The sequence below is a fragment of the Salvia splendens genome, chromosome 7 (genome assembly GCF_004379255.2).
Source record: "Salvia splendens isolate huo1 chromosome 7, SspV2, whole genome shotgun sequence".
NCBI lineage: Eukaryota > Viridiplantae > Streptophyta > Magnoliopsida > Lamiales > Lamiaceae > Salvia > Salvia splendens.
Window position 1 is genome coordinate 25,000,169 of NC_056038.1, and position 16,981 is coordinate 25,017,149.

The 16,981-nt window shown below is 38.0% G+C and overlaps 2 protein-coding genes and 1 long non-coding RNA gene across 4 annotated transcripts; all 3 read left to right on the forward strand.

Annotated features, from left to right (window-relative positions):
• The first annotated feature begins 1,561 nt into the window (after positions 1-1,561).
• Positions 1,562-2,470, forward strand: LOC121741194. The gene is made up of 2 exons (XR_006037803.1): positions 1,562-1,908; positions 2,254-2,470. It is a non-coding gene; the product is annotated as an uncharacterized LOC121741194 (long non-coding RNA).
• A 3,612-nt stretch (positions 2,471-6,082) lies between these two features.
• On the forward strand, positions 6,083-13,932 carry LOC121741135 (ARM REPEAT PROTEIN INTERACTING WITH ABF2-like). 2 transcript variants are annotated; one of them, XM_042133836.1, is made up of 12 exons: positions 6,083-6,335; positions 7,916-8,011; positions 8,134-8,241; positions 8,391-8,519; positions 8,642-8,710; positions 8,825-8,884; positions 9,116-9,239; positions 9,374-9,513; positions 13,121-13,185; positions 13,286-13,403; positions 13,484-13,608; positions 13,681-13,932. In XM_042133836.1, exons 1-12 carry the CDS (start codon positions 6,258-6,260, stop codon positions 13,724-13,726), a joined length of 1,158 nt encoding a protein of 385 aa, XP_041989770.1. In that variant the 5' UTR covers positions 6,083-6,257; the 3' UTR covers positions 13,727-13,932. The 2 variants fall into 2 exon arrangements, with proteins under 2 accessions (XP_041989770.1, XP_041989771.1); XM_042133837.1 differs by having other exon boundaries at positions 13,691-13,932.
• A 1,948-nt stretch (positions 13,933-15,880) lies between these two features.
• LOC121810604 (antifungal protein ginkbilobin-like protein) lies at positions 15,881-16,237 on the forward strand. The gene has a single exon (XM_042211364.1). The coding sequence runs from the start codon at positions 15,881-15,883 to the stop codon at positions 16,235-16,237; it is 357 nt and encodes a 118-aa protein (XP_042067298.1).
• Positions 16,238-16,981: the final 744 nt, after the last annotated feature.

Here is a 16,981-nt window from a genome sequence, read left to right on the forward strand (position 1 = left end):
CGTGCTCCCCTCTGGGAGTGGACGAAAAAATCAGTTCTTCACAGAACTAGAGTTCTGTCTCTGTCACGACCGTACTTCCTAAGGATAGGAAGCACGGGGAATCGTGACTCGTGGGGGATTTAAGAAGCGGGGAAGAAGGGGGAACAATCAAAAGGAGTACGACATATCGATCAAAAGATGAAATTTACATTTATCAATCAAAGTTTCAAATCCCGAAGGTACATAACGTGAATGACATGGTTTGACAATTCCAAGGAAATAGAAGAAATTCTTAAAACGTAGAGTAGCGGAAGCAATTGAGAGTTAGCTACTACTATGTATGAAGACACAATAGTAACCAGAACGTTATTGATTACAATTCTTGGCTCATTGCTCAACATCCTCCGCCTCCCGATCTCGCTCAACCTGCACATAGGGAAAACATATGCAGGGGCTGAGTACTTGATGCACCCAGTGAACTCATGCCCGAAATACATTTATCATTTAAGTTATGTCAAGCCATCATAGAGTGAAACTCGGATTTTACTTTAAAAAGACCGAGAGACACCAAAATCATTCCCTTAAAAATGTCAGCACTGACAATCATCATCCTCCATCATATACCATATCTGAACCATCATGTGAAACGAGACTGTGGCCACAATCTCGATCACTGGACCGGCCGACCTAGGGGACGGCTCACGATCCCTATCAGTGCACTAGTCCGAGTAGGGACTCACTCCCTAGTCAGACCCGAATTCGTTAACTATCAAAGTCTAGTAGGATATTATCCCAGTAGACAATCAGATGGGCAATTCAAAAACATAAAAACGGCATGACATACTATTTTAAACTACCCTTATTTCACCATAAACATATCATTTCAAAATAAAAGAACTTAAGTAATAAAGCCCACCTCAAAAGCTTAGGATTTCCGTAAAATTCCTCATTCCGACTTTAGCGGCCATGCGAACCACCTTTTCAGAAAATACATAAAGTTCACATCAATCTCGGTAACGAAGACATTTTAGAATGCATGCACTCTAATTAAAATCTTTTAATTCGTTTTCTCGGTTTTCGTGCATTTTCGATTATTCGGCGGCCGCCCAAGGCGTCGCGTGCGACGCCGGTCGGCCGCTTAAGCTCGTTCTTTCCTCCGTTGGCTCCTCGTATTTTCCATGACGTCGGAAATAAATTTCCTAAAATTATTTAAACGCATACTTAATTTATCGCAATTATTTCTCTTCGTAAATACATTTACTTCGCACTTGGGTAGTATTATTCGTGCTTCAAATTATTCCGGAATTTAATTAAATCATGATTCACGATTAAATTATCGGCCCAATCATCTAATCATTCCCCCACCTTTTATCTCCAAATTTAAAATTTTGAAGCCCAACAAAAAGATTTGGAGCCCAACTAACCAAACATCCCATTTTAATTAATAGGTCCACTTTAAAAAAAAAAAAAGTAGAGGCCCAAATGACAAAAGCCCAAATCCCTTTTTCTTCCACCATTTTACACGTCTCTCTCATCTTCTTTTATCTCTCTCTTCTCCTCTTCCTCTCTTCTTCTTCTTCATTTAAAATTTCCGCCGCCCCTCCCTTTTCGCGTCGGAGCCGCCTGCCCGGTGAGAGGAGTGTTGCCGCCGAGCGTCGCTCAGTGTCGTTGTACTCCCGCTGTTGCCTTCGATCCGTCAGCGTCGCCGTCGCGGTGGGGGTCCAGCCGCCGGCTTACTTAGCCGCTGCACAGTGCCGTCGTGGCTGTTCCGTCGCTGCTGCTGTTCGCCAACGGGAGCTGCTGCCGGAGTCGCCGGACAGCATAGCTGCTGTCGCGCCATCGTCCCTCCCCGTCGAGCCGCTGCCGTCGCTTCCTCCTCCCCAAAACCACTCCGAACCCGCTCGGAAACACTCCGAAAAGACCCGCAAGGTGTATTTTTATTATCAAGTTACGTTCTTTGGGACTTTCGATTGCATACGGCGGGTGTTCGATTAATTTCAATTGTTGATTGTTATTTTGTTTGATTTGATTATGGAAGTGGATTATGCAATGATGTAAGAAATATATATACAAAGATTCATGCTTTGAGGCTTGAAAAGAGATTATACCTCAAGAAGGATTTAATTTGGTGGTGGAGGAGCAAGAATGGTAGCAACCCACTTCCTTCACTCTCGGCTCTCTTCTCAAATTTTGTTTTGTTTGAAGTTGAAGTAGAAGAGTAGTGGAAAGATGAATGAACATAGGTTATAATATGGGTGACTCTTGATTTTGTAGAAATAAATTGTGAGAAGATGGAAAGTGAAGAGAGTTGGAGGTGAAGAGCCACCATGGTGAAAGACCGTAGACTACTTGGAGAAGAAGAAGGAAGGAAGACTTTTTTTTTTCTTTTGGGCTTGCTCTCATATCTTTGGAAATTGTATTGGGCTCAACATATATCATTTAAATTAGTTTGGGTTCATTTAGTTGAAAGCCCAAGTTGATAATTATTTAATTGTTAGGTATATATTGTTATGGCCCAAGGCCATTTTATATATACTCATTGGACTCTAATTTAATTTGAGAAGCCCAAATGTAAATATACGTACTTTATATTCTCGCCTTTTTTTTCGATAATTAAAATTCGCAAAACTTTATTAACTTTCGTTATCTTTATTCTTCACAAAATTAAAGAACGCTTAACGTCACGACTTATATTTGGTGTTGTTCCAAATATAATTTCTTCGATCATTTCTCGATTTACGTGCATCATCTTCCATAAAAAGTACGGGTGTTACATTCTACCCACCTTAACAGAAATTTCGTCCCGAAATTTGCTCATCTCTAACGAACAACTCCGAGTACTTCTCTTTCATTTTATCCTCGAGTTCCCATGTAGTCTCCTCATCACCAAGTCGGGATTCAAAAATATTTCCTCATCATCATCACATCCAACATCAAACCATTCATACTTTAGGATAACCAAAAATAAAACACAACATTCTAACTTTCCAAAGCAAACACTTTCGAACTTCATTAACATTTAAAACTTTTGAAATAAAAAAATTTTCTTTAAACTCTCGCACTTTCAACAAAATTTCTACATCTCACTTTCAACTTTAAAACTCAAAACTTACTTTAACATCAACTTTCATCTTTCATATAGAACAACAATCCATCGTTTCTCTTCAAACTTCATCATCTTTCTTTCTAAAACTATTCTCATCTTTCTTTCTCAAAAACTCTTCTATCCTTCTTTCTCAGAAACTTTACCACCTTGCTTTCTCGAAAACTTTCTCATTTCAAAACATTTTACCTTTTCTTTTGTTGAGTGCGGCGAGACGGAATGTTGAGCCTTCAATGAATACTCTTTTAGTCTAGCGAAACGAGTCTAGACTAGATTGAATAAAGGACTCTCAGTCCAGAGCGGAAAGAAAAATTGCTCTGATACCATTCTGTCACGACCGCACTTCCTAAGGATAGGAAGCACGGGGAATCGTGACTCGTGGGGGATTTAAGAAGCGGGGAAGAAGGGGGAACAATCAAAAGGAGTACGACATATCGATCAAAAGATGAAATTTACATTTATCAATCAAAGTTTCAAATCCCGAAGGTACATAACGTGAATGACATGGTTTGACAATTCCAAGGAAATAGAAGAAATTCTTAAAACGTAGAGTAGCGGAAGCAATTGAGAGTTAGCTACTACTATGTATGAAGACACAATAGTAACCAGAACGTTATTGATTACAATTCTTGGCTCATTGCTCAACATCCTCCGCCTCCCGATCTCGCTCAACATGCACATAGGGAAAACATATGCAGGGGCTGAGTACTTGATGCACCCAGTGAACTCATGCCCAAAATACATTTATCATTTAAGTTATGTCAAGCCATCATAGAGTGAAACTCGGATTTTACTTTAAAAAGACCGAGAGATACCAAATCATTCCCTTAAAAGTGTCAGCGCTAACAATCATCATCCTCCATCATATACCATATCTAAACCATCATGTGAAACGAGACTGTGGCCACAATCTCGATCACTGGACCGGCCGACCTAGGGGACGGCTCACGATCCCTATCAGTGCACTAGTCCGAGTAGGGACTCACTCCCTAGTCAGACCCGAATTCGTTAACTATCAAAGTCTAGTAGGATATTATCCCAGTAGACAATCAGATGGGCAATTCAAAAACATAAAAACGGCATGACATACTATTTTAAACCACCCTTATTTCACCATAAACATATCATTTCAAAATAAAAGAACTTAAGTAATAAAGCCCACCTCAAAAGCTTAGGATTTCCGTAAAATTCCTCATTCCGACTTTAGCAGCCATGCGAACCACCTTTTCGGAAAATACATAAAGTTCACATCAATCTCGGTAACAAAGACATTTTAGAATGCATGCACTCTAATTAAAATCTTTTAATTCGTTTTCTCGGTTTTCGTGCATTTTCGATTATTCGGCGGCCGCCCAAGGCGTCGCGTGCGACGCCGGTCGGCCGCTTAAGCTCGTTCTTTCCTCCGTTGGCTCCTCGTATTTTCCATGACGTCGGAAATAAATTTCCTAAAATTATTTAAACGCATACTTAATTTATCGCAATTATTTCTCTTCGTAAATACATTTACTTCGCACTTGGGTAGTATTATTCGTGCTTCAAATTATTCCTGAATTTAATTAAATCATTATTCACGATTAAATTATCGGCCCAATCATCTAATCATTCCCCCACCTTTTATCTCCAAATTTAAAATTTTGAAGCCCAACAAAAAGATTTGGAGCCCAACTAACCAAACATCTCATTTTAATTAATAGGTCCACTTTCAAAAAAAAAAAACAAGTAGAGGCCCAAATGACAAAAGCCCAAATCCATTTTTCTTCCACCATTTTACACGTCTCTCTCATCTTCTTTTATCTCTCTCTTCTCCGTAGGGGATAGTCGGCGACCGCCTCAAGGATAAGTGTTGGGCCGCCGCCTTTGTGACCGCTTAAGTGTTGCCCCCTCCAAGCAGTCGGGCAATTCTTCCACCTCCAATGCATGCAGTCAATGCTGCCAAGCATTCCGGGAAAGCCATGGACTGATTCATGAAGACGAAGCAACCGTTGGCAATCATCGGTGGTGGGTGCCCGAAGGAATTCATCCCCAAAAGCAGAACGAATGCCCTCGCAAAAATTCTTTAAACAAAGGATTCCAGTGGACTCACCGATATGCAAATACTCGTCGAAGATGTCGGCCGTTTGCCCAGTAGCGAGTTGTCGGATGGCACACGTACACTTCTGCAACGCCGTGATACTTGCCGGCCGGCTGCATCTACACCTGTTTGGAAGAATTCAACATGTGCGGACAATGTGTTGACAATTCGCATGAACAAGCGCTTTGACATGCGAAAACGGCGCCTGAAGTAATCTGCCGGAAACCGCGGATGGTCGGCAAAGTAGTCGGCAACGAGCCTTTCGTGGGCTCCCTCCCGGTCACGATGGATGTAGCGGCGATTTGATCTAGTGCGTTGAGGAGGATGAGCGGGGGTATTCGCCGCGACATATGCTTCGTAAGCGGCACGATGTTGTTCGTAGTATTCTTGTTCTTCGCGCTCCGCTTCCGCCATGAGATGAGTGAAATCCATTTGATGTTTTGAGTGAATGTTGAATGTGTTGATAGTTTGTATAAGAATTATGAATGAGAGATGAATGTGAGATGAATTGATGTGATAAATGAGTGATGAATGTGTGTATTTATAGATGATTTTGGGAAAAAAAAATAAAAAAAAAATCAAAAAAATTCAGAAAAAACGGGAAAAAACGGCCATATTTTTGGGATTTGGAATTTTTTTTTATTTTTTAGCATTATTTATAATTAAATACCGTTTTTTTTAAAAAAATAATAAAAATTGTTTAAACACAACGGCTATGCCGTTGACGAATGGGAGCGTGTCACGTGTGCGTCCGCTGGCACGAACGTGCTCGATACATCGAGCAGCGCCGTGCCAGCGGCGCGAGCGCATCGGCGGCGGATGGCGTCCGTGCCAGCGGCGCGGACGGCGGTGGCGACGGACGCGCATGCTCTTAGTAGTTAAAAAGACTGCAATACCTTTAATACCCCCAAGCACAGGTAAAACTACTTCTTACTTGACATTCATTTTAATCTCTCACTAACTTCAATTTTTTGTTTTTTGTTTTTTGTTTGTTTTCCTCATGGAGAAACAGAGGCACAACTCCGGGAAGTACCACCGCGAGCAATCGTCCTCGCGCCGAAGCTTGAAGAGAAAACTCAACGAGGAGCGCTGCGAAGATCGTGGATGTGCTTTCACTCTAGGTCATATGAGAATGAAGTGGAGAAAGGAAGTGCTTTCACTCTGGGGCTCCTAGCCATTAAAGTAAACTTGACTACTTCAGACTTCTCATTCTATATATTTTTGTTTATGTGTGTGTGTGTGTGTGAATCAAGCAAAATTAATTTGTTTCAAAATTGTTACTCTATTTGCTAATTGCTTATGAATTTACTCGAGATATTAAGATTTTAGACCAAAATTGGCACATTCCTTATTAGGTAATATTCCAAAGATATTGATTACTTCGATTCAATGAGTCGATAGTTTCACTTTTCTCTATAAAATGAATTAGTGACTGTTTATGGGAAATACACTGGTCTTTGGTCTTTTCTGTTTTTAGCTTATTTCCGCACGACCATGACAAATATTTGTTGCTTGTTCGACTGCTTGTGTGATGTACTGCCATGCTTTATAGTATATCTTATCTTTACAAACAACACTATACTTTCATTTGCATAGAAAGACAGGTTTTGTTGTATAACTATAAACTATTGGAAACAATGAGTATAAAAAGGTGTATGGAATGACTTGAGAAAATATTTCTTAAAATACAGCTTATTGATAGCTCAGAGTAAGCAGTGTGTATTGATATGCATATAAAGTGGTGTCAGAAACTAATTTTGAGATTAACAGAAGATTCATTTTCTCTATTCACTGTACTTTTAGAGATGCAATGGTTAGTGTTATTTCCTTAGTGGAATAAAAATCATGATTTGGAACTGCATCATCAAGTGCAGGCTAATAGATGTTCATCCCTGATAAAACACTCACACAATTCCCCTCATGTCTTGTGTGAAGAATGCTTGGCTTGTACTATAGAATGAGTCTAATATTCCCAAGTATTGTTATTTTGGTTGGTGCTTGACTTATAATAGCTCATACTTGAGTGAAGCAGTGAGGAGGCTAAATTGATTTTGAGCCCTATATTGATATATAAGTTTCTATTGGTTAGCTTGACTTATAATAGCTCATGATATGGTTTCTCATAGAAGGACTCGGCTTACTTTACTGAAATTTCATGTTGCTAATTGACGCATTGTCTTATTTATTACTCCCTCTGTTCCTTATAGTTGAGGCGGAACTTTTTGGCACGAAGTTTAAGAAAGGGATGTTTAGTGTGTTAAGTAGGTAGATAAAAACTTTAGAGAGAAAAAAAAATAGAGAGAATAGAGTAGAAATGAATAAAGTAGAGAGGATAAAGTAAGATAGAGTAAAGTAAGAGCGAGAAAAAGTGATAATTATTACTATTACATATGGAAATGAATCAACTATGAGGGAACTTCCCAAAATAGAAAAATGACTCAACTAAGAGGGAACGGGAACTATTATTACTTTCATTAATATATGACCGGGGTGGTGAGACGAGGTGTAGCGCAGTCTGGTCAGCCCATCTGGAGGAAATATGATTTTGCAATAGAGGTGGTGTCATCAATCCATTTAGCTGATTCCTTGGGCAAAACATGCCTGTGTAGCTTCGTGTTTTCTTCTATCAAGTCCAATTTTGGCTAGATGTCTGTGGTCCTACTGTTCTCTGCATTATTATGCTAATTATTTTGTCAAGTTATGATCCATATATGTAAGTCCACTTAGTGGATTTTTTGAATTTATTTTAATTTCTGATTTAGTTGACAGCCATTAATAACAGCTCCTGCTGTTCAGAGAGTCAAAGAGAAACTGCTCTCCTTCTTGGGCAACTTGCCGCAACAGATTCAGACTGTAAGGTTGACAGATGCTAATCTTTCCATTTCACATGAAAATTTATCCTAATGAATTTTCTAAGAAGCTGTCTCTTTAGTCACTAATTTATGCATTACTCAAAAATTCTTGAGTGATACCTCTGCAGGTCCACATTGTTCAGAGAGGTGCTGTCCCTCCACTCATAGAAATGCTCCAGTCCCCAGATGCTCAATTGATGGAAATGTCAGCATTTGCCCTAGGGAGGTTAGCTCAGGTAACGTTTCTCATTTCTCATTTTTATTTTCATTAGTCTCAAACCATCAACAATAGCGTAATGGTTATCTTCTTTGATATTTTTGTATGTAATATAAATTATTTTAATCTTTTGCAGTTTGCACTTAACTTTATTTGTTACCCATGCAGGATCCTCATAATCAAGCTGGTATTGCCCACAGTGGTGGAATAACACCATTACTGAAGCTTCTTGAGTCAAAAAATGGCTCTTTGCAACATAATGCTGCTTTTGCTCTCTATGGCCTTGCAGATAATGAGGTATATAGAAAAATAGATGATTTATTTAGTGGTTGTGCTCATAAAGCTTTTGGCATTTGTATCTATTTATTACTTGGTCACACTGTTTCTTACTGTTTCGATCACCATTCTCTTTGTTGTAGGATAATGTTGCAGATCTTATTAGGGTGGGGGGTGTTCAGAAACTTCAAGATGGTGAATTTATTTTCCAAGTACAATCCTAATCTAATTGAATATTCCTGTTATAAATATATTTGTAATTGGGTTAGACAAATGTTAACTTCTTTGAATCAGATATATATCTCTGCTTTGTCAAATTTGTGCAGCCTACTAGAGATTGTGTAGCCAAGACACTGAAAAGAGTCGAAGAGAAGATTAATGGCCGGGTAAGCTACCTTATAGTTTGTAGATTGTGGGAAAATTTCTTCCTTTTATGCTTCACTCCACAGACTAGATTTTATAAGAAGTAGGTTTTGGTAGGACATAGCACAATATTTAAGCATGAATAATTTGAAAATGTATGTGCTTTAGATAAGACATATTGAAGCTGCACATTTGAGTCTATCAGTACGAATTTAATATGGACATGTAACTTGGTTAATAAATTTCCATTGCAGGTATTAAGTCATTTATCATACTTGATGCGTATGGGAGAAAGAAATGTTCAGAGACGTGTGGCTCTTGCTCTTGCCCATCTTTGTTCTCCAGATGACCACCAAACCATTTTCGTTGATAACAATGGTACAAGACTTGCAAAACTATCCCATAAAGTCATTATCACCTATATACCTAAATCAAGATTTCTGCTGTGAGCCTGGCAGATGATCTTGACTACAACTTTCTCTTCCCACCTCACTCTCCTCGTATATCTACAGGACTTGCATTGCTTCTTCAAATACTGGAATCAACTGACGCAAAGCATCAAAGAGATAGTTCCATGGCATTATGCAGGTTGGCTAATAAAGCAAGCTCACTTTCTTCAATCGATGCAGCTCCTCCTTCCCCAATACCTCAGGTGACTATGCTATTTTGTGTTATTGTTGTTATATCAGCCAATCGACTGATACAATGAATCACTATTGTCATCAAACAATTATTTTGAACTAAACAAGAAATGGGATTCATAAGGATTCAGTAGTGGTTTCTGGGGTGTGAAATGCGTGGACATTTTCTGCATTATCTTTTTGCCAAAGAGTTAGAAATTAAGTGGATAAACAGAATTCAATTTCTTTTCTTTTGAAATCATATGTGCACGTGTTAGCTTCCCCCTTGAGCACAAATGGCAAAGCCTTCAGCCTATAATCATCCTCAGTTGCTCCTGCTGGTCTCCTCTGCGCCCTATAAATTTTACAAAACTCATGAAGAAACTCATACGACCCTTCATAGCTCTTCCCACAGTATGTAGGCAGGATCGCGATCACATGAGGCTTCACATCGCAGGCGGTTTGCCCTGGAGTAACGACTATGGCTTGCGGGGGCTCTCCTTTAGTATGTGCGTTCAGCGTTCCGATCTCTGGATCATCATCTACGTTGGCAGCCATCTCCCTTGGGTTGCCTTCCAACAGTGGTATCTCTTTTGGTATTGACCCTTCTATGGTGTATTGCTCCTCGTCACTACTCGAACCTAAGTCAGACAAAGCCGTCGACAGGCCGGATCGAGTGGTTACGAGTATAGATCCTCGCTGAAGTATCTTCGGTCTCCACTGGTCAGGAGCCGAACTACTTCTCATAAACTGCAATAAAAAGAAAAAGAAAAATTATACACAATATATACACCAAAGTATCACACACAATAGCAACTAAAAAACGCCATCCATCCCCGGCAACGGCGCCATTTGAAAGGGACAGGGGTGCGTAGGTGTCGCTCAAGCAAGGATATATCCTACTGATCAGTATAAGAATCCCCGCTAGCCTAGAACCTGCTTTCAAGAATCCTCAACCCTCTTCTACTGGGTAGTATAGTGAAGGTAGGGGTCGAATCCCACAGAGATGGTGCGCTAAAACTATTGCGGTAATATTCTGGAGGGTTTGGTTAGCTACCACGCTTTGGGTTGAGACTTATCTAGGCTGGAATTTAAAGGTGGTACTCTACTGACTAGGAGGTGGGAAAGACATCTGGAATGTAACTGTGTACGTGAAATGGGGAGACATTTTTGTAACAGAAAATATTCGAAAAGTACTGGGTTTCTATTTTGGGCCAATCGGAATATCAGAAGGCAGTGGTAGTTGTGGTGACTAGGCTGACAGATCTGCAGGGTGTACTAAAGGTGAAGGACAAAAAGCAAAAAGCGTCTGAAAAGCAAAGTGGTCCCAAACTTGGATATGGACATCATCTTCTTCAACAAACACAAACTAAAATCAGAAAACAAACCAGATTCAGCACCATAAAAACACAGATTAATAACTCACGAACACAGATCTACAATCAAACATTCCAAATCGAAAATCAAACATCGAAACTGAAATCCCGCCTACTGATCAGCATGAAAGAAAACAGGAAACACATAACTGCACCTTGCATGAAACAAACCTCTATGAAATAAAAGTAAACAGATTATGCTAACTCGAAGAAATAAACTAAAAACGACCAGAAACTCTAGATCTAAGCTAACTAGGCAAAAGGAAAAGAGATCGGCGAAGTAAACTGAACAGAAAACAACTTCATAACATAAAACATGTTTGGATCTTCAAACAAAGTACTTCTAGGCGGTGAAATTCAAAAGCAAACAAAGATCCAGCGTAAGGAAAAACAAGCAATTTAACTACGAAAGCGAAATAAAAGTGTTTTGCCACGCCGGGTGATGGAACTTCTAACTACGATCTTGCTGACTGGATGAGAACGTCTGGAACTCTGGGAACTTCTTAATCTTCAAGTGACCATGGCAGTGGCGAGGAACGAGACTCTAGACTGGGCTGAAAGACTGAGCTACCGAGAGAATTCTACCTAAGAGTGATGATGATGAAAATAGATGTCCCCTTTTCTCTCTCCAAGTGGCTTCCTTTTATAGGGAGGCTTACCCTTGATTTTAGGGTAAAACCTTGCGGTGAGATGACTTCTTTGCCCTTAATTGTGATTGATCAGTCCCAGCTATTCTTCTTCTCCATCTCGAGCCATTTTTGCATGTATACTGGTCAGTACGTAATCGTCCTGACGCCCTTTTTCACCTGAACATTCCGAAACTTCCCTACTGGCTAGAACACTTAACCTGCACACTTTGAGCAACTGTTTTGCAGATATAATCAATTTTGCACATCATACTGACCCGTAACAAAGACCTAGAATACGACTTATCATGGACCATTAGTATAACATTGCACTAGTAATTTGAGATGTCCTATCTCTGGTTCATTGTTCGAACTCTAAATATCATTGATGGGTTTGGGTGAAACTTTTGTCTCATGAGAAGTACATTGACATTTTTATCAATGGGGAAACTGAAATTTTATAGAATCAAATACTCTAAACAAAATTACTGCCTCTATTATCCATCAATCAGGAAACCGAGAAAATATTCAGTAGTCCTTCCACGCCAAAGTGGCACCATGAGGTGGTGTGTCCAACCAATTATTTTATGACAGAGAAATATAAAATGACTACATCCAACTAGACATACAATTATTTAGGAAACCTTCAATATACCACTTATATACAAAATTGTATCTAAATATGGAAATTACTACTATATGTTATATTGCATATTATATACTATTACACATAATATAACAATAAGAATCACTTATATGTACCGTTGATAAAAAAATAAAATGTCACTAACACTTTACGGGTATTCTTTTATGGGTATGATTATCTTTTTCCTCATTGATTTTATATATAAATAAATATATTATATAAATATAAAGCATGACAATAATTTAATTTTATTTGTATATTAACTTATTTGAGTGAATATATAATCGTTTATATGCACTAAAAAAAGATAGAAAAATTACATTATGGTCATACTTTTTTTAAAATTTATGTAGTAGAATTTTCATTTATATACATACTTATATTTATTTATGTAAATAAATAATAGAAATAAAATCATACACATAAAATAATACTACTACCAAAATGTTGTAGGATTATATTTTTATTGCGGTACATATGGGATATTATTATTAATATTATAGTGTGTGTATATATAAATATGAAAATATATATAGGAGCTGAAAATATATTGGTATTGTCCATATTTAGATCATGCAATTTTCCATAAAAGTGGTATAATGAATGTTTCCTAAATAATTGCATTTCTAATTGGATGTGTGTGCCCTTTTATATTTCTACTTGTCAAAAAGCAATTGGTTAGACACACCACCTCATGGTGCCATTGTGGTGAGGAAGGGGTGTTGAATATTTTCTAAAGGAAACCCCCGTGCAACTAAAATTTCCGCTTCAATTAATTCTCCACACATTCAATTCATTTTTGTACCCTTTCTTTCTTGAATTCTGTTTGCTTGTAGCTTGCACTTAACTTAAGCATCTCTTTGAAACAAAATTCAAATTTAAAGGTGCACTCGGTGTGAATATTATGTGGATGTGAGACTCAATAGCAAGCAAGTCCTTGTCTGTTTGGTTTGTTAATGTTAAAAAATTACTCCATGATGTAATGTTGCAGGAGAGGGATGCCAAAGACAGAGAGATCCCTAATATCAGATGGGATGTCTTTGAGCTGATGATGAGGTAAATACTTTGAATTACCTCGATAAATTCCTGTCGCAAGTTATGAATCAATTATCATTTCTACAGATAGATCCCGAAACTGATCTATTATTGGATTTAGATACATATACACTGGATCTGTAGACGTCAACTTGGAAATAGCACAGGATCTTCTAAGAGCTGCTGATCAGTATTTATTGGAGGGTCTGAAGCGTCTGTGCGAATACGCCATTGCACAGGTAAGTTCACATAAGAAATTCAAGACTGATTTGACCGAATTTCTTCAGTTTGCGATAATATCTCCATTTGCTCTGTCTAGGATATTTCAGTTGAAAATGTATCCCTCATGTTTGAGTTATCGGAGGCGTTCAGCGCCTCAAATTTAAGAGATGCTTGCATCCTTTACATTCTGGATAAGTACAGCAAATTGTGTGTGATGCCCTGGTATGTTTGGATCTCAACCTCTGCTGCCTTGCATTACTATTTTCTATCTGCGACTTCATGGTGCAACTGCAGGTACTCGCAGATGGTCCATCGTATTCTACCAGAGACAAGAAGTTAATTTGTGAGAGTGCTGACCACAGACCTAACCATGCTGAATTAAGAGGATGAGAGCAATTTTGGAGACTAATCATTGACCTATTAACGACGGTGAGAATGTACAGAAAAAATTGATTAGTTACACTCATTTTGAGTAGCTGTGGAGTCTCCATTTGTTGTGTTGGTGTGAAAGCACCCTTAATGGAAATGTCATATAATTATGGTTTACTTTGGTGGCGTTTGGTTAGTTGGATAGGATAACAGTCAATATTATGAGAGATAAGCTACAATGGGATTAAATTAGTCATAGAGGTGAATGCGAGATGGTTAGTCATGAGATAGCAATCTAATTTTGATATTATGAAGGCGGCAAGCCAAGATACATTATCACAGGTCAAGCTTTTGAGAAAAATGCTACATAACAAGAGATAAGATTGGTCATGATCTTTAATTACAAGTAATTATGACATCGAACGGCTCCATTTGTGTTCATCTTGGACCAAGTATACAACATTTTAAGCTCAGAGGTTTAATCTCACAAATTTACGTCATGCATTTATAATCACGAACATGCATCAAGCTCTCAAGGAATCATCATGTTTTCGTCAGTTTAAACTCTAAAAACAAAAAAGCGAAAAAGCAAAATGAGTCAGAGATGGAGTCTCCTCATAAAGCAAAAAACAAAAATAAAACAATCAAACAAAATAACAGAAATACACTTTTCCACGAAGGGAAGAAGTTTGCTTAACACATAAGTGTAATATCTCGCTAGGCAAAGTGATATTGATCCATCTAATATTTACAAGATATGTTCAATTATATTTGATATTCAATTAGCACAAAAAATAAGATTGATTAAGCCACAAAAATTAAATCCAGAAAGATTGAATGGAAAGATTAGAGGATGAAGAAGAGTATAGGATGACAAATTACACATGGAACCTCATGACCTCGCCCAAAATAATGGAGGCAACCGTAGGTAACTTTCAACAAACTAAAAATTCCATAATCGCTCCACTATCTTATCGATACGCAAACAATTGGTGCATACCTCCACTTGATCTAATCTAGAGAAGGAATCAAACAACCTAATCAAATTAGGAATTCATAAAAAGCTCACAAAGGGGAGATGCTCTCAAGAAGTCTTTTACATTCAATATTCCCTTTGTGAGATTTTTAGGTATAAAATAAAAAAAAATTTCGGTATACCGCAATAAACGTAAGACAACGGTATCAAAAATTAACTATACCGAATTACCGAAAATTCGGTATGGTATCGGTATGATATTTTACCATACTGCAATTTTCGGTACAGTATGTGGTATGGTGTTCTCGGTATGTTATACCCCTAGTCTATGCTTGTTTTCAACTCCCTAAATCGGTTTTTTAGAGTGAACTAAAAATTTAGGACTTATATTTTCATTGATACACATTTGCGGTACCTACACTAGTTAATGCACGTTTCGAAGTCCTATTGACTTTTTCTCATTTTTTTCGGACTAAGTCACCCTCAAATGGGTAGAGGGCAAAATTGTACATTCAATCATTTAGACCTTTAGACAATATTTGATGCAAGTTGAATTATTCAATCATTTAGACCTTTAGACAATATTTGATGCAAGTTGAATTTTTCCTCGGTTAATTCTAATTTGGGTACCTTAGAATTTGATTTCACTTTGGTTTGGATGACTTGAGTTTTAGTGAAAAATTGGTAAAGTAAAAAAAAGTACGGAAAAAAGTATGGAAAAAAGTTTCCATTTTTGAAATGTGATTATTTTTTATGAATAATCCAAAATGGCAGAATGAGATTATTTTTCGCGGACGAAGAGAGTATAATTAATCTTCGACTATGTGATGTGTTTCATTAGAAAATCTCAAACCCTAACTAACTTTGAAGCCTTGAAAGTGGAAGTTAATAATTAATTTAGTCATCGTAAATTCCGAAACGAAATTGCAGGACCAAGATTCTGCCGTCATTATAAAAACACATACACAAATTAAGTTGTTGACACAAAATATGGAATAAACTCGTCACTTCCTAGCCATATATAGTAATACCAAACCAACCACTTCTTCACCAATCAAATACTTACTACATCAAAATTGGTAGAGAGAAAGAGTGAGAATGGGGTTATCAGTAGTTAAGATTACAATTGGTGTAATAACCCTAATAATGATGGGAATATTGTTGATGGTTGCAGAAAGCAGCGCAGACACGACTATAACGCAATGGCGTTGCAATGCGGATGAGTATTCGGCAAACGATGCTTACGCTGCTAATGTGGAATACATTGAAGTTATGCTCGTATCAGTGACGCCCAACGTAGGCTACTATTACAACACGCAGTCGCCCGCCGACACCGACATCTGCTACGGCCTGGCCACGTGCAGCGCCGCCCTCACCAACAACGATTGCTCCGACTGCCTCTCCGCCGCCACCGCCTCCGCTAAGGAGATATGCCCCTTCAAAATTGGCGCCATGGTGCATATGGTCGACTTCGCCCTCAGATATGAGAACTACTTTTTCTACTAGTACTAAAAATATGGGTCTCACTTTCCACTTACTCATCGTTCACCTTTCCACTTTCCTTTCACTTTTATATTCTACTATTACTTTATTTTCTCATCGCTATAAACACATGGATGGAGTAAAATAACTTAGCATATAATCTTGTGTCGTAAACATAAATATTTTACATTGTTTTGGGACGGAAAAGTAATAAGCAATATCGAGCCAGACATTTTAAGGTGGACCAAAGAAGACATTGCTAATATAACTTCCTTCATAAAGTTTCTTACCAATAAAAAATCAACTTAATAAGAAATAAAATAATGTACAGATCACAAATTAGTTTGATTGTGTAGCTGCGGGATAGGGATGATTAATGATTTGATGTGGAAGGAGTCGAAGAAGAGATATCGGAGGCGAAGCAGCATATTTTTATTTTTTTCAAGAATAAACTTTAAATTTGGTCCTTCAAATACACTTTGCACCTTTTGTAATCAGAGTTACTGAATTTCAAAAAAAATATCATCCTTAATTTTCCATTTTTATCTCTAGCCCTCAAAATGACATAATTGACTTTTTTTTTCTTTCTTCCCCTTCTCTCCTATTAATGTAGCTCTCTTTTCGTGTGTGTGCGGGGAGTAAACTAATGCATAAGGCTCTCTTTTCGAGTCATTCGGAGCACAATCTTTAAATTTAAAATTCATCTACCCAAAAAAAAATATAGCTCTCTTTTCTCTTTCTTTCATCTCTCCTCTTTTTTTCATGTGA

Coding starts and splice junctions, on each gene's coding strand:
- LOC121810604 (XM_042211364.1), top strand. CDS start 15,881: ATGGGAATATTGTTGATGGTTGCAGAAAGCAGCGCAGACACGACTATA.
- LOC121741135 (XM_042133836.1), top strand. CDS start 6,258: ATGTGCTTTCACTCTAGGTCATATGAGAATGAAGTGGAGAAAGGAAGT. Junction 8,885..9,115: donor AAGAGAAGATTAATGGCCGG/GTAAGCTACCTT, acceptor TTTCCATTGCAG/GTATTAAGTCATTTATCATA. Junction 9,514..13,120: donor CTCCTTCCCCAATACCTCAG/GTGACTATGCTA, acceptor GTAATGTTGCAG/GAGAGGGATGCCAAAGACAG.